At 36.9% G+C, this 21,086-nt stretch overlaps 2 protein-coding genes across 2 annotated transcripts; both read right to left on the bottom strand.

Moving 5' to 3' along the window:
* Positions 1-4,246: 4,246 nt before the first annotated feature.
* Positions 4,247-10,244, bottom strand: LOC139712437 (uncharacterized). Its single transcript, XM_071624257.1, has 4 exons — positions 10,153-10,244; positions 7,550-8,359; positions 4,919-5,107; positions 4,247-4,335 (listed from the first exon to the last, which is right to left on the bottom strand). The coding sequence occupies exons 2-4, from the start codon at positions 8,217-8,219 to the stop codon at positions 4,247-4,249; spliced, it is 948 nt and encodes a 315-aa protein (XP_071480358.1). The 5' UTR covers positions 8,220-8,359; positions 10,153-10,244.
* Positions 10,245-13,113: 2,869 nt separating this feature from the next.
* LOC139712438 (adipocyte plasma membrane-associated protein-like) lies at positions 13,114-19,023 on the bottom strand. Its single transcript, XM_071624258.1, has 6 exons — positions 18,987-19,023; positions 17,792-17,890; positions 16,313-16,429; positions 15,702-15,873; positions 13,771-13,967; positions 13,114-13,310 (listed from the first exon to the last, which is right to left on the bottom strand). The coding sequence occupies exons 1-6, from the start codon at positions 19,021-19,023 to the stop codon at positions 13,114-13,116; spliced, it is 819 nt and encodes a 272-aa protein (XP_071480359.1).
* Between the last annotated feature and the right edge of the window lie 2,063 nt (positions 19,024-21,086).

Here is a 21,086-nt window from a genome sequence, read left to right on the forward strand (position 1 = left end):
ATTCTTTGAAAACAGACTCCTAAGGTTGCTGATTTGTTTCCATACAACTTAGGCACATTTATGTGTCAGTTAGCAGCCTACCACTTGCCCGACATATTTATGCATATGTTTCAGAAAAACTATGCGATTCATGCATACCTCATAAGACAAAGAGACACGTACTCGCACACGTCCGCTCTTTGCTCAAAAAAAAAAAAATGCTTTCACCGAACCCAAATTCTGGAATGATCTTAATTCCCGCAGATTTAGTCAAATGTTCTTCTCTGCTTATTTTCAAAAAACTCAAATTAATGTTACTTATTGAGTATAACTTGCTTCATTAGAAATATGTAACCTGTTACATGCATTTTACATTATTCTCTTTCAATGCATGGCGGATCAATTTGAAGTGTACGTTTGCTTTACCTCTGGTTTCAGTTTTTTATCGTGTTTATGCTCCCATCACAGTTGTACTCATACTTTGAACTCGTTATGGAACTGATCGATTATGTACATAATGCTGATACACTTTCTTGAAATGACCAACCTTATATCATATTTTGTATTTTGCTAATTGCTTGTTTGTATTTTTGTTTCTTTTTTGTTAAGTACATGTACAGGTGTGATGTGAAATAATATTATGAAAATAAACAGTTGGAACTGTTCACTGTGTCTCAAGTGTAAGACCAGTGCACTTTCAGAAATTCAGTTCATATATATATATATATATATATATATATACACACACACACACACATATATATATGATATATATATATATATATATATATATATATATATATATATATATATATACGCGTATATACATTTGACGTTCATAAAATGGACGTTTTATCTGTACTCACTCATTAGGCCTACAGGCAAGCATTTATTAATAAAACATTATTATATACCTATCACTAATGTCGAATTAAATGTGTTAGAGGATCTTATAATTCGTTATTTACGATGGAGTGGAAACGAGAGTGAAAACTGTGGGTGTTCATCAGTATAGCATAATATATACTCGAGTATTTTAAGTAATATGAAATGATACTGTCACAATGCAGAAACAACAATAAAACGAACAAAATCAAGCTCTTCCCTTCTCTTCATTTATTGATTTCTACCACACACACAAAAATACTTCCAATATACCAGAAAATAGTTTAAAAGCAACATTGCCATTTTTAAAGACGCACCTTAAATACTCTTGAACTTGAAGGGGGAATTGTGAGATAGAGAATGTAAACCACGTGACGGCAACATGGTCATAAATAACGTCGAGAGATAAACAAGAGTGTAACCTACACAGGAAAAAAACATATTTATACAAAGACTTAAATTCGGTGACGAGGATAACGAGAAAACACAGAAGAAGAAAAAAAAAGTAAATACCCGACGAAGTACAATTATCTGTGGGGATTAGGCCGAAAAGCCGGAGGAATTCATTTTGAGAGCTACATACGTTAATACCTTAAAAAGAAATTTCTCTCTCAGCATGCTTTAAAGGGATGGTATAGTATTAGCGGAGGTGAGGATTAAGTTCTAAACTTTCTGCAAGATACCAAGAAACCACTCATGAAATAGTACAGAACATACCATTCTAAGAGGAATTCAAAGTGTATTAGATGAAAATCGGTTTGGGAATGGCTGAGGCATCCAAAATCAAATAAAACAATAAAATAAAGATATCCTAATAAAAGGTGGGTCACGCCTTTTATTAGGGTTGCTCTGTTTTGAATATCTCAGCCATTTCAAAACCGATTTTCATCAAATAAACATTGAATCCCTCTTGGAATTACATGCTTTTTCATATTTCATAAAAGGTTTCTCATTTTCTCACCAAAAAGTGTTAGAAACCTGAAGTTAGGTCTCAACCAAAACTATACGATCCCTTTAAAACAATTTCGACAGAGGATGCGCTTATAGCTACTGACATGCATCGCTACATAAGCATAATCGTTTCATCACTTTCATTTAATATCAGAAAAATCAGGAACACGTCAAACTATCAGAAAAAAAGGGGGAACTTTTACATGAAATTATTTACCATTACAAATCATTCGCATCAGCTGGTCTCCATTAGGTTTATTCATGCTCTCTCTGCTACATACATCGACGTCTACTACCATTAGTTTCCTTCCATGAGTGGTATTATGACTCCATAAGTATACGAATCACCAACTTTTGTCAAACCATTCACACTGAAAAGGCTAACGAGAGATGGGTGGGGGAGGGAGGGCGAGAGAGATGGCTGACTTAAAAATGAATTGAAAAACTGAATTTAAAAATTGACAAAATTGAACAAAAACGTCTTTCATTTTGCTTCTGTCTACAGTCAAACGCTGAGGTAGCCTTTATTGCGTTCATCATTCATATACTGTACAATTCATACAATCCATTATTAATGCTTACATTGAAAGGAGAGAGAGGGGGGATGGAGAGAGGAAGGTGAAAGAGAGAAGGAGAGAGGGATGGAGATAAATGCGCTTCACTGACTTTAGCTGATCATTTTCTGGCTGTCTTCATCAAATGAAATCGGCATACTTGCGTTATCGTAATTTTTAATGTGTGTAGCATAAACCGCACACACACACACACACACACACACACACACACAAATATACACACACCTAAACCCACCCACCCACACACACGCACACACACGCACACACACACGTGAAACCGACGACGAAATATTTTCACCGTACAAATATGAAAAATAAGTGCAACTCTATGCACGATATTTCAGAATTAACATGAATATTACATGACACACAATATCGCATGGGGCTCCGTGTAATAAAGAGGTTTGCAATCATTGTCTGCCGCAATAATTGTATCTACCATGTGGTAGCAACCAGGAATCAACAGATCAGATCTGAGCAGCTCAATTGCTGCTACAGTAATTCCAAGTACTGCAGTTTACAAAGTTATTGCAAACATCTGCATGAAACAGCCTATAGGCCAACAGTCTTGAATAGAAACTACTGAAAATTTTCTTACTCAATAAAGATACTGTTCTTAATAAAGCGGACTTTTTACAAAATATGCAATGATGTATTGAGATTGCATTCTATTTACACGCTTCATTATGCCATATTGAAAGACTCACAAGTAAAAAAAAAAAAAACCTTCAATCTCTCATGAATTTACTTGATAACAACTCGTAAATGTAACACAAAACCTCCAACGTACATGCCCATACACGACGAAATACGTAATTATGAATGCGAATGTATAGGGTCTACCACTTTTTATTCTTAAATCTATGGGAACTAAAATGAGCCTTAAAATGCATAAAATCATGCATAAAAGCAAAGTACACGCCTAAATCATTCTGTATAATGAAATAGATAAGTTCATATCAGTAATACCGATGTAAAGGTGTTCCACAGTCCATCCCATTGGATTTCCTCAGGGACTACCTCAGGGACTACCTCAAGGACTAGTGATTGACGCCAAAGAACCGTTTCCAACAAAGTGTAAGATTCCACTGGATCGCTTTTATTGGATAGGTTGTTTATAAGAGTTTGTGTTGTTTTTTTTTCTGCCGAAAGTATAAGATTAAAAGCTTGGCTCATTAACGATCATATATCACGGGTTCTTAAGAAAGTTTATGTACAAAAGCCCGCAAAAATGACTTCCGTTGTACAATGGACATATTGCACATTTACCATCATGCAACTACATTAAAAAAAGTGAAAGTTCATTCTAATAATTTTTCTCAAGTCAATCAATCGCCAAAAATATCTACTATACTGTCAACAACTTTGGCCTTTACAAGCGGCACATTAGTCCACATTTCATATCAGCGGATGATGTTGGGTGTCTAATTCTTTTCAATAAACTAAGACAACATAACCGCCCATGAAAAATGCAGTCAATCAATCATTTTAGAAAATGGCTCGGTATTCGTAGTGTATAAATACCTTCCAACATCTGACTAACCATGACACTTCATTTCATTGCATAGTTTCCAAGTCGACAAGCAAGCTTGAAGTACGTGACATAATAAATGTCACAACCTGGTTTGTCCAAACCCTCCGAAAGTTTATCATTAATGCAGTGTGCAGGCTTGGCGTTTAGAACAAAGAAAGTATCAACTACCCCCTTAGAAAAGTCTCAGGAAATGTAAATTGCATCCCTGTAGATCATTTTGGCAGATATGATGAAGCGATTTTAAGTGGTAAAGTTCTCCTTGCGACGCGTTGTATGACCAAAATGATGGCATCTGTCACTGCATGGTATCATTAGGGCTCCGCTAGATAGCACGCCCAGCCTTGAAGGCGTTGGCAACCTTAGTAGCTCGTCGCAGTCTCGTCTCTTCATCCATGACCCGCTTGCGCTCATCTGCAACAAAAACCCCCAAGGGAAGAAATAAGAAGTAATAAACACTCCACAGACGATGAAAAATGAGTAATTCCCAGAATAATGGTCCAGACGAGTTTTCTTCCAAAACAGAACGTGCCTTACACCACATCGGTAAAATCAGATCAACTAATCAACAAAAGGTCGAGTGAGCGAACACACATACAAAAGACTTAGATATACTTAAACATCAGCATTTATGTTTCGTCTTTCACGGCTTTTGATAGTAATAGAGGCCTTAAAATTCATACTAAATCTTCAAGAAATAATACTGCTTTTCTACAGTGAAGGCCAATAATATCTTTATTTGTAGAATGATAGGACATCCTTATTTCTGAGGATGTGAAATATTCACAATGATATCCCTGATACTAATAACTAGTAGTAAACTATAAAAACTACGTCTATCAGGAACATTCCTAGTAAACGGCAATTCCTTTAATTTACGAGGACTATTACACAAGAGAGTAAAGGCTGGGTGTGGATCGTCATAAGCTTTTCAAAACAATTATTTAACACCAACAACTACGACATAGAGATATTCAATCCAAATAAGCAAACCTACATGCAAAGAGCACCATATAAACGCCCCAGGTGATGCTCCAGATCCAGCCAATGAGGAGGAAGGTAATGGTGAAGAGCTGGGACACGCCCACACAGATGTTGGTGCAACATGGGCCGATGAGGTCGTCCTGCTTGTTGTTTGGTTGCTGAGAGCCACAGCACAGCATGCTGATTCCAGCTAAGATTGTGCCTATAAATATTACGGTCATAAATGGGATACGAGAATTACAGTCATCATGAATACCGTTAAACTGATGACAAGAACGGTCTGAAAACAAGTGGCAATAATAAACAGGAATAATTACGATGGTCAATATATATATATATATTATTTTGCATGAGCAAAAATGGCAACTTTTTTCATTCAGAATAATCGATAAAAATACTGATTATATTTTCTATTATTACAACTCCGAGAAACCCGAATTCTATACGAGTGTCGCTTCATACTGATTTGTTTGATTTTAAAAGGCTAAACAAAAGTAGAAAAGATAAACGAAAACAAAAGTGAAAACTTTTTTTTCCAAAACTGTGAAATAGTGATTTTCATATCAATAAAATAAAACAAAGTGTCGTGAAAAATGTATAATGCTTAAAACAGTATGAATTACCAGTTGATGATCTTCAAACAATTTGTGGTCACATTATGTTTAACTTTAAAAACTGCTTCTTTTCTTAGTCTTTTTTGGGGGGTCAATTTACTGTTAAAGAGAAAGAAAAATTAGAAATTGGTTTTTAAGAAGAGCATGCCAACTGATCTTGGGCAAAGTTTATAATCAGCTGTGAATATGCACTCAAACGTGCGATGTGAATTCTAGAGACTGGAAATGAGAAGGGAAAAATATGTGTTGACTTTGCGGCAATTTTGCCAATACTTTGTATAATTCACACTTCATGCAATTAATTTTCAGATTTCTATTACTATTATGTGAACTGCAGATGTATTTCACAAATAAATTATGTAAAAACTTAAATTCATCACTGCAATGATTTGTTTCCGCGAAAGAAAGAATAAAACATCAATTCCAACAAAATCTGGGTCAACAAACATGTTTAGAAATCAAGCAATAATATATGTTTTAGACCATTTGAATCTCCGATAATGTTTATTAGCACCATCAACTGCCTTGGGTTTTACCATTGTGTCAGGTATAGTCTTGCCTGTCAACAAGGGAGTAACATGATATGTATACACTTTCATCTTCGTTTGTTTTCTGTGAAAACACTGTTCCAGGTACCTTGTACACCCAGCACTTTTAGTATCATTCCCCCTAAAGTGAAACCTTGGTGAGAACAATTAAAAATTCAATAAAGCAACACACAAACGGAAACAGCTCGAACAGTTAACAGCCTGAAGTGAAAAGCAAAAAACAGCTGGTGTGTATCAAACATTCAATAATTAATGTCCAACTTGTTTGATGAGATGCTGCGTCAACAGAGCCTTTCCAAAACCGGGCAGAACCCGCTTACGAGAGAACAAAACACTCGACTCAAATTCCTGGTTGCCATGATGTTGTAAGTACCATGTACCACACGAGATGAATACCATCCTCATCATAGCAAGTCACCATAGATACGCGTTTGAATGATACGTAATAAAGCCGAGGAGTTAGCTGATGTAATAGCAGATCCCCTGATTTTAAGGTATATGGAGTGGATCGGATATCTAAATTCATTTATGCCACTCTAACAATATCAATCTATTAATATTCATGAGAAAAACATGGTGAAATATTGCAATTTTCTGAGATCATCCTCATTTTTTGTCAATTCTGTCAAACTTACGTTTCAGGTAATTTTGTGATGAGTTCTGATATAAACTGGCTGTGTCCCTGCTATTGTCAACTATCCAAAAATACCTAGTAATTTTATTGTGATATATGGCAATTGCCATTACTTTCAATCTGGAAACGACGTCTGGCTGTCGAGTGCAAGGTAGCGATGCCCTGAATGACAAAAGTACGGGCATGAATAAATTAAGGCACCTGCACTCAATCGATTTCCATCAATCTTCCTAACAATGATTGCTTTGTGACTTCCTCGCAGACGGTGTAAAAAATGAATGATAATGCACACAGTGAAAGGCATAAGCAAAACGCCATTTTATATTTTAAAACGAGGTGATAGGTTCTTTGTGCGTCATCGTCGACAATCAATCTGCCGACTCTAAAACTGCATGGCTGCTTCGAACCAACCTTTATTGTTCAACTTGCCACTCTCGTGGTTGATTGTTCAAGTTTTTGATTATTTTATTGTTGTTTTTACTTGGATATTTTATTCATTTGTTTATTGTGTGTGTGTGTTTGTTTGTCTGTTTGTTTGTTTTTAGCAGGCCTAACCATCTTGTGAAGACATAGCTTCACATTGCTTGATGTACGTGTACCTTTCCCGTGAGGTGTTAGGTCTGCGGTCATGACCGTCATAATCGTTTAAATCAATTTCATTCCATTTTACAACAGATTATAACACATGAAAATACAAAGTTCGTGAAATCATTGCATACAATAGCATGGTAAGCTCAAGTAGCATTGCTTCGAGAGCGAGAAAAACACGAAGCTAAACAGCCACTAAGATGGCTATCACACCTACATCCTCTGCCAAAGCCCTAAATCACCTGTCATGCGGGACTCACCTAAACCAGGAACAAGAATGTTTAGAAGGAACAGGATCCACGCCAGATGGACGGGAAGAGAGGGCAGTGCTGCTAGGAGAGGGTTATCCACCGTGTTAACACTTGTAAACTGCGTCTGTGTTGTGGGATCCTTGCCTGTTCCTGGCAACTCGGTAAAGGATGCTCCGGTTCCTATGGCAACAAGAGCCGACGCCACCCTACCTCCAGACACCTGCGAAAACCTCGATTCCGGTCTGGACCCGTATCTGGAGCCTGGTCGGGATCCCTGCAGGGAGCCTGGTCTCGAGTGTCTGGTCCACGTGGAATTCTGACTGAGGTTGTCGCCCTCCATTCTTTCTACCCGTCCGTTCTCCAGCACTTCGGAGGTGGGTCCCACCGAGGTGATCACCACCTCCGGATTCTCCTGCGCATCCTGAGTTCCACTGGGCACTGCTACGTGTTTCTGAGATCCAGACACCTCCCGCGGGATCTCCAGTAAAGTTGTTACCGGTGGCTGGGCAGAAGACAGTTTGGCCTTCCATTTTACTGTGGCGTTACACACTGCCGAGGATTTGGGGATTTCACTCGTCACCGGCATCTGGTTTGGAAGGGGCACCTCGGGGTCCACCCTCGGGTTTGGAACACTTTCGCTGAGGAGCTCCACCCTGTCGCCCATCATTGGTTCATTCATAGTCACTTGTCGTGAGTGATGAAATATGGTAACTTTATGAAATCAACGATAGTGTTTTGTTTTGGTTTGGTTTACGACTGCAAACAGCTATAGCATTTGTCAAGTGCATTCGCATTCGTCCATGTGCTGCTCATCGGAACCTACAAGAAAGAATAAAATGACACAAAGGATTGTGATCTTTCAAGTGAACAGAAGATTATTTAAAGTGAAACTCCATTCTGTATTCAAGTTGACTTTTTCACCCTACGCGCACACACAAAAAATAATGATAATAATCAGAAAACAAAAACAAACTACAAATTAGTAACATTGCAATCCACCGGTAATAGAATTACACTACAAGCCGTAAATTGCGAATTTTTTGAAAGATTTTTTTTTTCCAAAACAGAAGTATCTGTCAATATCACACATTCATATGCAAGTAAGACAAAGTAATTATGTTATCACCTCAAAATTCTCACACCGGTTTGTGCATAAGATGTATCATGATATCTTTCTTTTAAGCAGTAATTCGACAAATCTAATGTGACGTCTCTTCTTTAAAAATTTATCTTTTTGTTTAAATCATTACAGCTGTCTGAGAAAAATTTGATTTTATGGCTGTAATATTTCTTCTTCTTCAAGGCAAGAATATTTTCGAATTTTAGTGAAGATAATATGTGCAAGAAAAAGAGATTCAATGATATTTATTGTTCATGGAGTTACAACATGCATGTTCTCCTCGACATTGATTAAGCAGCGTTCTGCATTCATTCATATGGAGGGGCTGAAGGTAACATTTTAATCACTGGCAATAAATGAACGCTAGTTATCAATCAACTAAAGCAACGACTAATAAGAGAGTAAAAAAAAAAAAAAACTACAGCTTTAGCAACCCAGATACAAGAATTCAGCATGGTTTTGATGTCATTATAATGACTGTTTATGGACTTTGCTTTTTTAAAGAAAATATTCGAAAAGTAGAATATTGCTCGGTACAAACAGTGAGGTTCGCAGGCAGATAGAAACCAGGACATAAATGCACATTACTCTTCATGTGAAATTCAGTTCGTTAGCTCACATTGGTTGGGAAAAATATATTGTACGTTGATTTCAAAAGGGTTAAATAAATTCGTAATAATTTGTTGACTTAATTGGTCAGAATGCAATGAAAGTAATGAAATATACTGGACCAATGCACGAAGGTCATCGATTATTGATAATAACGGAGGATCATTACAACAAAGATGTATTATGTTTCGCTGTCGTAAAATCTGATTCTTTCATAATGTGCTGGTTGCATTATTCTTAAGTCAAAAAAGAGAAATTGAAGATAAACTTGAACTGGAAAAAAAAGCCTTGAAAGAAAGATATTTATATTAAAGCAGACGGGTGAAGATGTGGCTGATTCTGTTTTATCAGTTGTCATCTTCTCCAAAATGTATCTGTAAGATCGCAACTACTAATCTACATTTTAACAAACATGTCGGAAGAAGAAACAAGTAGGATAGAACTTGTCATCTATATCTGCTTTACGAGCAAATTGACAAAAACATTATTCACCACCAATGAATGCTGATAAAGTAACTTACCGTAAACTCACACAGTCAAATAACAAAAATTCAACAAGGTTACATCAATGAACTTGACTTACACGTAACGAGTTCAAATATCAAGTTTTCAAGACCATTTTATTTTACTGCGGGGAAAAGAGTTGTACAAACACTACAAAAATAACGCGAGAAAATGCTAATTGAATGACGGAATGAGGTCTTTTGTGCTCATTTCATGACATAATACAGCTGGATTTTTGACCCATTTTAAAAAAAAATTTTTTTTTGAACCAACTGATATCATGACATAATAATATGCATGCCACTTCTGTTGCACATGACATTGTATCATAGCGGCTACAAATCTGAGTTTTGGAAGTTCGTTGTTTGTAGAAACTTACCTGATCTTAGGTAGCCAGATCCAGCTCCCATTTTGCTGGTCTAAGTAGATCATCGTTGTATTCTGGCAGCTCATCATGAACTTTGATCTTCACTGTCCACCAACATATACAGTCCAATGTCTACCTAGAATTTAATGACCACTTGGCTGGCGACGCAGCACTTATGACCCAGACTCTCAGCAACTAATATTGACAGTGTAATTTCTTAGAAGCAACATCGATTGCTTACTTTGTCAGTATCATTCCACAGTATGTCGCTAATTGACGAAAAAAAAAAATACTGGTCAAATACTGATGCTCCACACGCTTTGACCACTCACACTGTAGAAAGAGATGCCCGATGACCACTGAAAGTAATGAAGTCGTTTCACCTGACAGTCTGATATTGACTGTCAACATTGGCTAATTGCTTCGGGAAGCCGCGAGTTGGCGATGATTTTCGTAGCCGTGTGTGTATCGGACGACACCGCTCACTGTCATGAACGCATGTATAGGGTCCCGCGCGCAAAATCATTGACTGATAGGTGATCCCAAAAGAAACCTTGCTGTACAGAGTGTGTAGGAAACAACATAGATATAGTGCAATGTACAATCACAACCATCATCGGCACTACCTGTTCGGTTTGGGTGCTATTTTTAAGTGGTAATGTCTATTTCAACTATATTTAGGGGGGGGGGGGGGCTTCAAGTACGCCTAATAATAGCTGATTTATTCACTGACTTATAGCATTACACGTGACTCATAGCACTATTGAATCATATTCTCCTCTTTATCTATTTCTTCTTTGCTATTGCTTTGGAGTGTATTTTTATTTTTGCCCCACGCTATGGCCGCGTAATTATTTACATTGTTTTAAAACCAAAAAGATCTATGCTCTATACAAATATACTGCGAAATGAATCATGTAAAATAGGTAATCGAAATGGCATAGCACGTCCAACTGAGTCACGAAAACGTATTAGGCCATAACAGGTGTGCTCTGTAAGGTGTTCCTTTTGACGAACTTATTGTTAATTGTCCTGCATTATGGGTATGTATATGCATATATATATATATATATATATATATATATATATATATATATATATATATAAATAAACAGGGCATTTTTACAGAACATTCTTACACAGAATATTTTATGTCCGGGCCGCTAAAGTCTTTGAATTTGAATTCCACCTGCCCTATCGGGCAGCTAAAGGATAAGCTTTTTGGAAATTTGGTGGCCCTACATCAACATAGTGTCCCCGGGCCACAGGGCCACCGCTAATGCTGAGCCCTGATATATATATATATATATATATATATGCACTGTATAATGATTCAATTACTCATTTAGAGAAAATTGTCAAAAGCTGACCTCCTTCTCGGAAAAATGTATCAGAGAAAATTAGCGAAAATACTTTGACCATGTTCAAGAACCTGAGGCAAGAAGTTAAGTTCAGGTTTATACATGTTTTGAATATCCTTTAATTTTTTTTGATCCTTGCTATATTTCCAACTAATACTAAAATGAAAATGTAAAATGCCTAATTCACATTACTGCTAGAACGATGATTACCTATAGTTTGCCTCATGCTGTTTTTGGACCGACTACCTCCCCCCCCCCCTTTTTTTTTTTAATGACCACACAATTAACGCATATGGGCACACAATACTTCAAGCAGGTCAAGAGCAGCTACCTCTACAGTGAGTAGCCCAAAATGAACGGTTGTCGAACGTTTCGCATGTGGGAATATATCCGTCGGTGACGCTGTTTTTGCTGCAGCACCCTATACTCGTTTGACGCAGACGACAGGAACAATGCGCGCCCACTCTGGTCGTCATCGCAACGGCGGTAACGATCATTCGTACGGCATTTAGGCTCTCCGTGAGCGTATGAAATTCTGGCGTATGCAGGGTTATCATCAATATTTCCCCACGATCTTCAGCCCACTGCATCGCATTGTGTTCATGCATCCCATGGGGCTTTAGATGTAGGTCGATTAGCATACTGGATCTGGATGATTCGTACGATTATTTGTATGAATTCCTTCAGCGCTTATACAACTTCAATTTTTCGAGCAGCTAAGTCCCCAGCCCGATGAGTGAATAGAAACTACCGGAATAAAAGAGCAAAGCGCAAGACAAAATTAATGTACGTGTAATATGACAGTCCAAAGGTTAGTTTATTCATAAATTCGCCTTTCTACAAATTGATTTGGAAATGCGAAGAGCAAACACCATTATTTCGATATTCTCACGGTTTAGCAGAAAGGCCTGAATAATCACTAAGCCTTTAAGCCTGTGCAATGAGCTGATTACAAGGTAAAATCGGTGAAATAGAAGAAATGAAATGATTGGCTTCTAGGTTCCGCATTTCATTATACAATACTGAATGCAAAACACATAATATATACAAAGCGCACTTGGGGTATGATAAATTCATATTCGTCATTACCGTCGAAACAGTATGTTGTTCATATCGTATCAGTTATCTATTTCCTGATGGGCCAACACGTTTTTATAGAAACTGGCCGAATATAGTAATACATTAATAGGGGATATCTGACAGTTCAAGTCTATCTATCTATCTATCTAACTATCTATTTAAACTTGGTGTATATAGGCCAGATAACACAGGGATAAGACTGAAATAAACTTTTATGTTACAAGCTGACACTAATATCAGCAATAACCACTTTTTACCTCCAAACTATGATTTTTCTTTTGCACTGCAAAGTTATTACAACATAACCCTCATACGCCTATAGCGTATTACACGCAGGTGGTTTTAGATCCATTGATGAATATAAATGTATATTATATTCACGTGTATATATACATAAAATGTATATCATGGTATAATAACCTCCTGGTAAGTTATACATACAAAATATACGTGTATATACATTAACATTCATGGACACACATACAAACACGCACACACACATACACAAAGACGTGTAAGTATGCCAGTTAGTTTAGTCATTCACTTGCAGTAGATATGGCGCATGGAAGGAGCCGACGAGGGTGGTGGTGTCGCTTATATCGAGAATTTCGCTGGTCGAGGAGACTACTTCTCCCGATGGATCGTGAAGACTTCGGATGATGTCGCCCTCAGCCGACACTTCGATTGCCAACCCGTAGCGTGGAATGTATGGAATCAATCTAGCCGGATCTACAAACTGTCAGAGATGGTAAATTGGATGATGTTCGGAGTTGTTTTATAATCTCTTGGTGTGCCTTTTCTATTTAAAAAAATATTTACTTATTTATTCCCAGTAACGACTTTATTTCATAGGTAAACAACAGAGGATTTTCTGCGCATTCCATTATGTTTATGTTCATATAACTACTCTACCATTCCATTGCGGTATAGAAATTCTTATAGTTTCAATCACATCCAAGTATACGATGACATAGGTTCATAGATAGATTTCTGCTTTTTGATATTGTTGGACTGTCAATATAATTATTTTCCTTGGTAAAAATGTATTTAAGGTAAGAGTGATTAATCGTCGTGCATCTTAAGGCAATGTATTCATCAAAGCAAAAGGCTGTCACTGCTTTGACTCTGCCCTCTGCCTGACCCCATTTACACGTCTTTAAATTGAGTGTATATATGATAATTATCTCACTTTTTGCCATGATTTTTCTTAGATGTGGTCTCGGAGCCAGCAGGTCGAAGACGGGTAAGGGACCGAGCCTGCCTCCCACGAAGGCAAGCCCAATCCAGTAGCCGCCACGGCGACTCGGCCGAATGTTGTCCGGCACTCCCGGCAGGTTGTCCACGAAGACCTCCGTTTCTCCCTCTCGCGGCCCCGTCAGGTGATACCTATTATGAAAGAGTTGAATAGGAAAGTTATTTGTTTATGCAAAAAGCCTTTTAAGGGTAATTAGTTGTCCCCAATTTTCACCGATCCAGTTTGTGGTAGAAAAAATGGAAAGAGAAGAGTAAAGATAGCAATAATTACCATTTAGTCTTGACTGATAGCAGATTCTTCATTAAGATTGTATTTGTTAATTTCTTTTATTGTTTATCGAGTAACTTTGATTAAATTGATCAAAGTAACATAACATACACTTTGTGTATTTTGAACTGAAAATGGAGATGATTTTTTTTTTTTCAGACCTCGTGGTTTGCAATTGAAATATTGCGACTTTCTGGAGCGATCAAAATCTGTGTCTGTTTAATGTTTTTTCCTTGAATTTGGTGAGAAAAGGCTGATTAAATCTTCTTATTCTGACTTGTGAAAACTTAAACACTTATCAAACATTGCAAGATGTTCTCACTTTTTGAAACAAAAATAACAGTATTTTCACACACAAAAAACTAACAATAGGTACATTGTAGGAATACCCTTTTATTTTCTCCCATAGATGAATACTCCCACAATGTCAATTTTTACCCCCACAGTGATGCTGACTAAAACAATAAGGAGATACAAGGAATACCCCACTTGCTCGTCCACACACGCACACATACACACACACACACACACACACACAAAATATATATATAAATATAAATGTATATATATATACATATATATAATGTTCATCTTGGAACTTTCCACGTGTTGGACTTCGAATGTTGTAATTATAAGAAGAAAGAGTCTCAAGTACGCCATGGATCCAACGAGAAGTTTTTTTTATTACAAAATTTTCTGTCTGCCTCAGACCTTCGTCAGTGTAAAGAAGGTCTGAGGCAGACCGAAAATTTTGTAATAAAAAAACTTCTCGTTGGATCCATGGCGTACTTGAGACTCTTTTCTTTTATATATATATATATATATACATATATAATTATATTGTGTACATACTCACACATACACACACGCACTCACACACGCATACGCATATTACTGTGACTTGACAGTTATTACCTTATGACCCTAAATAATCGTGTTTCACAGACGAGGAGAGACCTGCCATCGTGAGAGAGCTGAACACCATTCGGATAGAAGAGGTTGTATAGCGCCACCCCCTCTCAGCTTGGTCAGAGGATTATACCACAGCAACCTGTATGAGTGGGAAGTGGAATTAAGAAAGTTGAAAGTCGGAATTGACTCTCGGCGACATCCAGATCTTGGAAAAGTATACAGACCCTCCATTCATGAGAAACCGAGGGATAAAGGAAATGTATGAGGGCACCATGGATCTTTGGGCAGGCATATACGATGGACACATGTCTTTTTACAATTATTTTGAACAAATAATATCATATAATATGTTTAATGTTGTTGTAATCCATTATTTGTTTGTTTTCATCGAAATTGTATCGGAAACAAAAACATGATATTGGAAATAAAATTTGGTTTGAATTTGAATTTGAATTTAAAGCAAGCAAGCCTTCTTCATGTTGATTATTTGCTTCGTGCACTTTTATGCAATAGCGATAGTACCTGATATTGTTGCTTACATATTTTGTTTTGATGGATGCACACACACTCACGGAGAGAGAGAAAAAAATCAGCAATCTCTTTCTATTATTGAACGAGGAGTTCTCTATAAATATTTCAATTTATCCAATAACAATTGAGTAATTCTACATTTTATATCAACTTACCGCCCGGTGCCCTGAGCTTCCATAATGCTGTATTGGTACGTTTTCCTCTCCCAGCGTTGCGTGCAGTCAGTAAAGTATATGGTGCCATCTTCGGCTATGGTGAGGTCATTCCCATAGCGAACGGGAAACCCCCCAAAAGACGATTTCGATGACATGATCAGCTCGAAATTTCCTGGTAAGTTAAGAAGAAGTATTATTCTGATGTCAGCCATGAATAAATCCTTTAATGATATGGAAGAGCAATGAAGTGTTGAAAGATAATAATGATAATAATGATAATGGATATGATCTTATTTATACAGGATTGCCTCCTATTTGGTGTTGCCACTGCTATACCAGAGGACTCTGCTATTGTTATTATCCAGCGTTGCCAAGAGGTATATAGTGCAACTATAAATTCTGGTCGAGAGGGGCGTGGTCGGTAAATTATCTTCTCCAAGGACGTACACGTATATAGGCACTTGACAAGATTCGAACTCGGGACCTCTCAGTCTATCAAGTCAAGAGTCTTCTCCACAATGACACAGTTCCGTGTCAAAAGTTGACACGGAGGGTACTATTTACTGAAATTATGGTATATAGACTTAAACATGGAGGGGTGGAGGCCCTACCTGTAGTAAGGTTGACCTGTATGATACCCTTGTAGGCATCCATGACAAGCAGGTTGCCGTTGGGGGCTAGTCTCAGGCCAAGAGGTCGTCCGCAGCGAGACTCGGCCTCACGTGTTCCTTCGTTGTCGTAGAGAAGGCACATTAAAATACTGATAGATAAATTGTGCATTTATGTATGTCATAAGTGCTCAGAATATTCAATGTCATGGAGATAAGGACCAGACATCGAGTCAAGCTGTATAATGCTAATAAAAAAGATCTCCAATTTTTCTATAGGTTATCTTCAATCCATTACTCTTTGGGGTATACAAAAATTCTAGACAGAAAAAATCTGTTTTTATCCGCTGTATATTTTGTGGCAATATTCTTGCCACATAATGTAAATAATGCTGTATCTTGCAGTCAGAATTAAGCGCTATATTATTGTTATCTATTATTATTATTATTATTATTATTATTATTATTATTATTATTATTGTTATTATCATTATTATCATTGTTATTATTATTATTATTATTATTATTATTATTATCATTATTATTATCATTATCATTATCATTATTAATTCACTTAATTTTTGATCGCTATGTATACAAAATATATCAATGCGCATCAATTTTGACTGGGGCAACATTTTCACGCAATGTTGATTTGAAGGAGACGGTTTCTTTTTCATTCTGAGTATAATGTTAAACGCATACAAAAAGCAGTACGTATTCAGCGTTCGTTGTTCGTTGTTCGCATTCGTTGCTGCTATTTTGACGCCTTACCCTAATCAGATACTTTGTTTTATTTCAATGATTTTGTTGTTTTATTGTAACTGCATCAATATGTATGGATTTTTGTTCAATGTTCCTGGGACATCATAATCCTTTCGTAGAGATCATCACCCTATATATAAACATCGGTCGAAAGGCTTCATCTGAAGAAAAAAAAAAAGATAAACGAAACAGAGATGTATATAATCCATCGGTCATAACCGTCCCCCATCTCAACCTTAGGCTTGAATGTAAACTATTCCGCGTCCTGCTATCAAATTGTGAATGCATGATATTATATTAAAGGTATAATTTACCATTTGCAGATGAAACAAAAACCCAGCATTAGTGCTTTAATATAGTTCTAAAATGTGAGTTATGGATAGAAACAACCACTGTAGAAACTTGAATCAGTGAAATCATTGTCAAGTATTGTTAAATATACAAAATGTGAACAATAGTTACAACAAATATGTTTCCAGACTAAACCGTCTACAGTTACGGCTTATTGAGAAAAAACTCCCAGATATCTCCTTATATTTTAGGCTTTATCGCAAAAAAAAAAGAATTATATAATAGGATGTTTTGTGGTACAACAGACCTAAACATATGCATTTATCTTGAAAATTGTTAACATCATCACTGTTCCAAAGGTAAACAGGACATTTAAAGTTGTACCGCAACGCTCCGTCAACACATTTGTAAGTTGCACTAGCTTACCACACTCGCCTTCCCCAAGAAAGACTACTTGCTCCAAGGTTAGATGCTGCAGGTCCAACCGAACGATTCTGCTGTCATAGGTGGCGGTGTACACATATCCTGAAAAGAAATTAATGCAAGGGCATTCTATGTTTTACCAAGACGACTAGGCGATATTTGCATCCCGACAAAATGTCTAATTAGTGAGATGAAACCTACGCTCTCATTGTGATGATTGTATTCTATTAAAAAAAATGGCTGTTTGCATCTCTGTCGTTACGGTTAAGGAAGTGTATCTTGATAAATGATGATGATATAAACGGATGCACCTTAGTATAATGTAGAAATCATATCACTACGACAGCTGATGAACTATTTTAGGTTAACCATGTGCTGCTCATGTGGTACATTTCGAAGCTTATTTGCTCCTATTTCGATCTGTTCCGATATCATTTGATACAGGCGACCAAAGATTTCGAGGTTCAAAGATTATGCCTGTATCATAATTTAATAATTTAATAGTTGATAATGAGCACTCACCCTCATGGTACAAAAGAGACTCAGGTCCACTCAGTTGTCCGTCAAACAACTTACTTCCAGTCTGCAGTTTTTCATTTGGAGACAGCCCATCTCTAAATGGTCTCGCTTCAGGCAAGCTGTATTAGAGTCAAGCGTAAGGACTTCTTCCATGAAATATGTTAGTGAGTCTTTGGAAGGAGAACATCGTTTTTAGATAAAACGCTCCTTCAAACTATTCTGCTGCATCTCCTCTTTGTTTTTGTTATCTGATTTTTCTTTGCAACGGCATTCGTTTTCCCTTCACCAAGCATTTGCTAGAGTATGTTTCATATAATGAGTAAGTAGGCCCTAATAGACAGGTCCATTGACAGTTACAGTTTGTTATTTCGAATGTTCCTTATTCCAAAGGTTTGTTTATTTTCCCCCCCCCCCCCAAAAAAAAAAAAAAAAAAAAAAATGAAATAAGATTCGTTAGTCCGAAGGTTCGGTAATCCGAAAGTGAAATGATGGAATACTATCATGTAATTAAAATTTCTCGCCCCCCCCCCCCCAACACACACATACATGTATAAAAATAGGCACACACAAACACACACGATATACACACTAATTGACAAACTGGAATACAGTCGTAATTTGTAATTGCATTACAGATTTTTTTTTTTTAAAGTATTTTCTCCTCCTCCATGACGTATACCATCCTCCCCTTCTACATCATCCTCAGGAGGAGCCATTCATCGATACAGATTACTACAGTGTATTCAATTTTCGGATGAACAAACCTTATTTCATTTTCGGCTTGAAAAACCATTTTTCATTTCCGGATTAACGAACCTTGTAACACTTTCGGATAAACAGACCTTCGGAATAGAGAACTTTGTTTCATTTTCGGATTAACGATCATTCAGAATAACAAACATCACCCCGTTGACTCTCCTCCTATACCATACTTATTGTACATGTACATTACATTCTTTTTTTTTCAGGTCATTTTATGCATGAATACCGTTGTATGAATCAATATACTTAGTTACCAATTATATAAGTAAATACATATTATGCATACATATGATATTTAGAGAGAGGGTAGAAATTTTTGAGATAGAATAGGAAATGGTAACCAGTGTATATACCTGAACCCCCGCGGTTCTATGGGTGATTCAGCCAGTATAGCATAGAGGATCACAGCTAGCAATGGTATGCCGACTGATGCACACAGTAGATTCGAAGAACTCATTCCTTGGCTGAAAATAAGCACAAGGGATACTCGTCGATTTCATAGGAAAAACAAACTTTATCATATCCCATACAAAATTACCTTTATATAGGCTTATATAGTCATGATTAATATTGGTCTATAGTTTATTATCACTATTGTTATTATTATTCACGTGATTTGATGATAGGCCCATACATGATTTTGTTTTTGTTAAGTTGATTGAAAAAAAAAACCACATTCACCTGTAAATTCTGTTGTAAACCCAGTTCATACATGGAAATTTATAACAGTTTGTTATGAATTAGACCTATCCAGTTTTTTCAAATACTTCCGTTACAACTCACTGCGTTTTGGTAATGAGGGTGTTCAAATTTGTATGCATGTTTTGTTCACAAAAGTTGACCTTTACAATACTACAAATTTTGACGAAGGCTTGCCCTACCTAGGAACAGCTAAGTGAATTCTTGCCTATGGAACTTGGTGGGAGGAAGCAGGCGAATGAAATGGTTCGTTACTAGGCGGTAGGAAAAGAAACATCCATAAATTGTAAGAGATTACAGAAACGTTTTATTTCAAGAGAAGGTCTGCAATGACCGATCCTTATGTGCACATTCTTAGATTGTAACTGTGAAATGGCTTATTGGTTATTATATGGAACAAGCCTCGGGGAAAGCTTTGCGGTTGTCAGGATTTGATGAAATTATTCTAAGTCCGTCGACGGGTACAGAGAAAAGAAATTAGTACCTGGCAGTGAGTCCAATGACAGAGAATAAAACCCCTGGAAAACCAGCACACTAACTATAACAGTGGACATTCAAGTATCGAGTATGCTCACCACATTGCAGCCATCTTGATCTTGTGCGCTGTAAATGTGACAAGCATGTAAAATAACAACCAGGAGATTCGATTTAAAAAGAATCGAGGATAAAGATGCGATTCAGCCCTCTAAATCATTGAAGCATACCCTTAAAGTTTTGTGTCATCAAAAACAAACAGCGCGATGAAGCAAATAGTAAAAAGCATAAAACAGAAGTTGAAACTGTACAAGATTTTCGATTGTTGTTGTGGCTGCCAAGTTCGAACAGACACAATGATGATGATGATGATTCACAACATTACTTTGTATGGCGCCATTTATCTGTTTAAAAACATTCAAAGGCCCATATTCATCCAAAGTATTTGATTGGTTTGGTTTGGTTTGGTTTGGTTTGGTGAATTATTATGAGTAAGTCATTGAATGTCTGGTGAAAAAAATGTAACTCTTGAGTGGAGACTCTCTAGAGGAGGTTTGAAATCTTTGATAAATATCATTGATTTGTTTCTAAGGTAAGAAGAAAGATTCTCATGATATGAAAATCCACAGTGATAACCTTGTGCCAAATCGTTCTGGAAGAGAAGTCACCCTGATTGAATTTGAAAAACACCATACGATAGTGATTGGAAAAGAGACGATCTTCAATATTGTCATGTATACTCTAAGATTAGAATGCTCCGCCCTTGTATTTCATAGGTATCATGCAGGGCTTGGCACGATGTGTATATTAAGTAGGTTTCATTTTATGCTGACTTGTATTGCCT

The sequence above is a fragment of the Diadema antillarum genome, unplaced genomic scaffold (assembly GCF_040938485.1).
Source record: "Diadema antillarum isolate AM-2024a unplaced genomic scaffold, OU_Dant_1.0 seq00001805_RagTag, whole genome shotgun sequence".
Lineage (NCBI taxonomy): Eukaryota > Metazoa > Echinodermata > Echinoidea > Diadematoida > Diadematidae > Diadema > Diadema antillarum.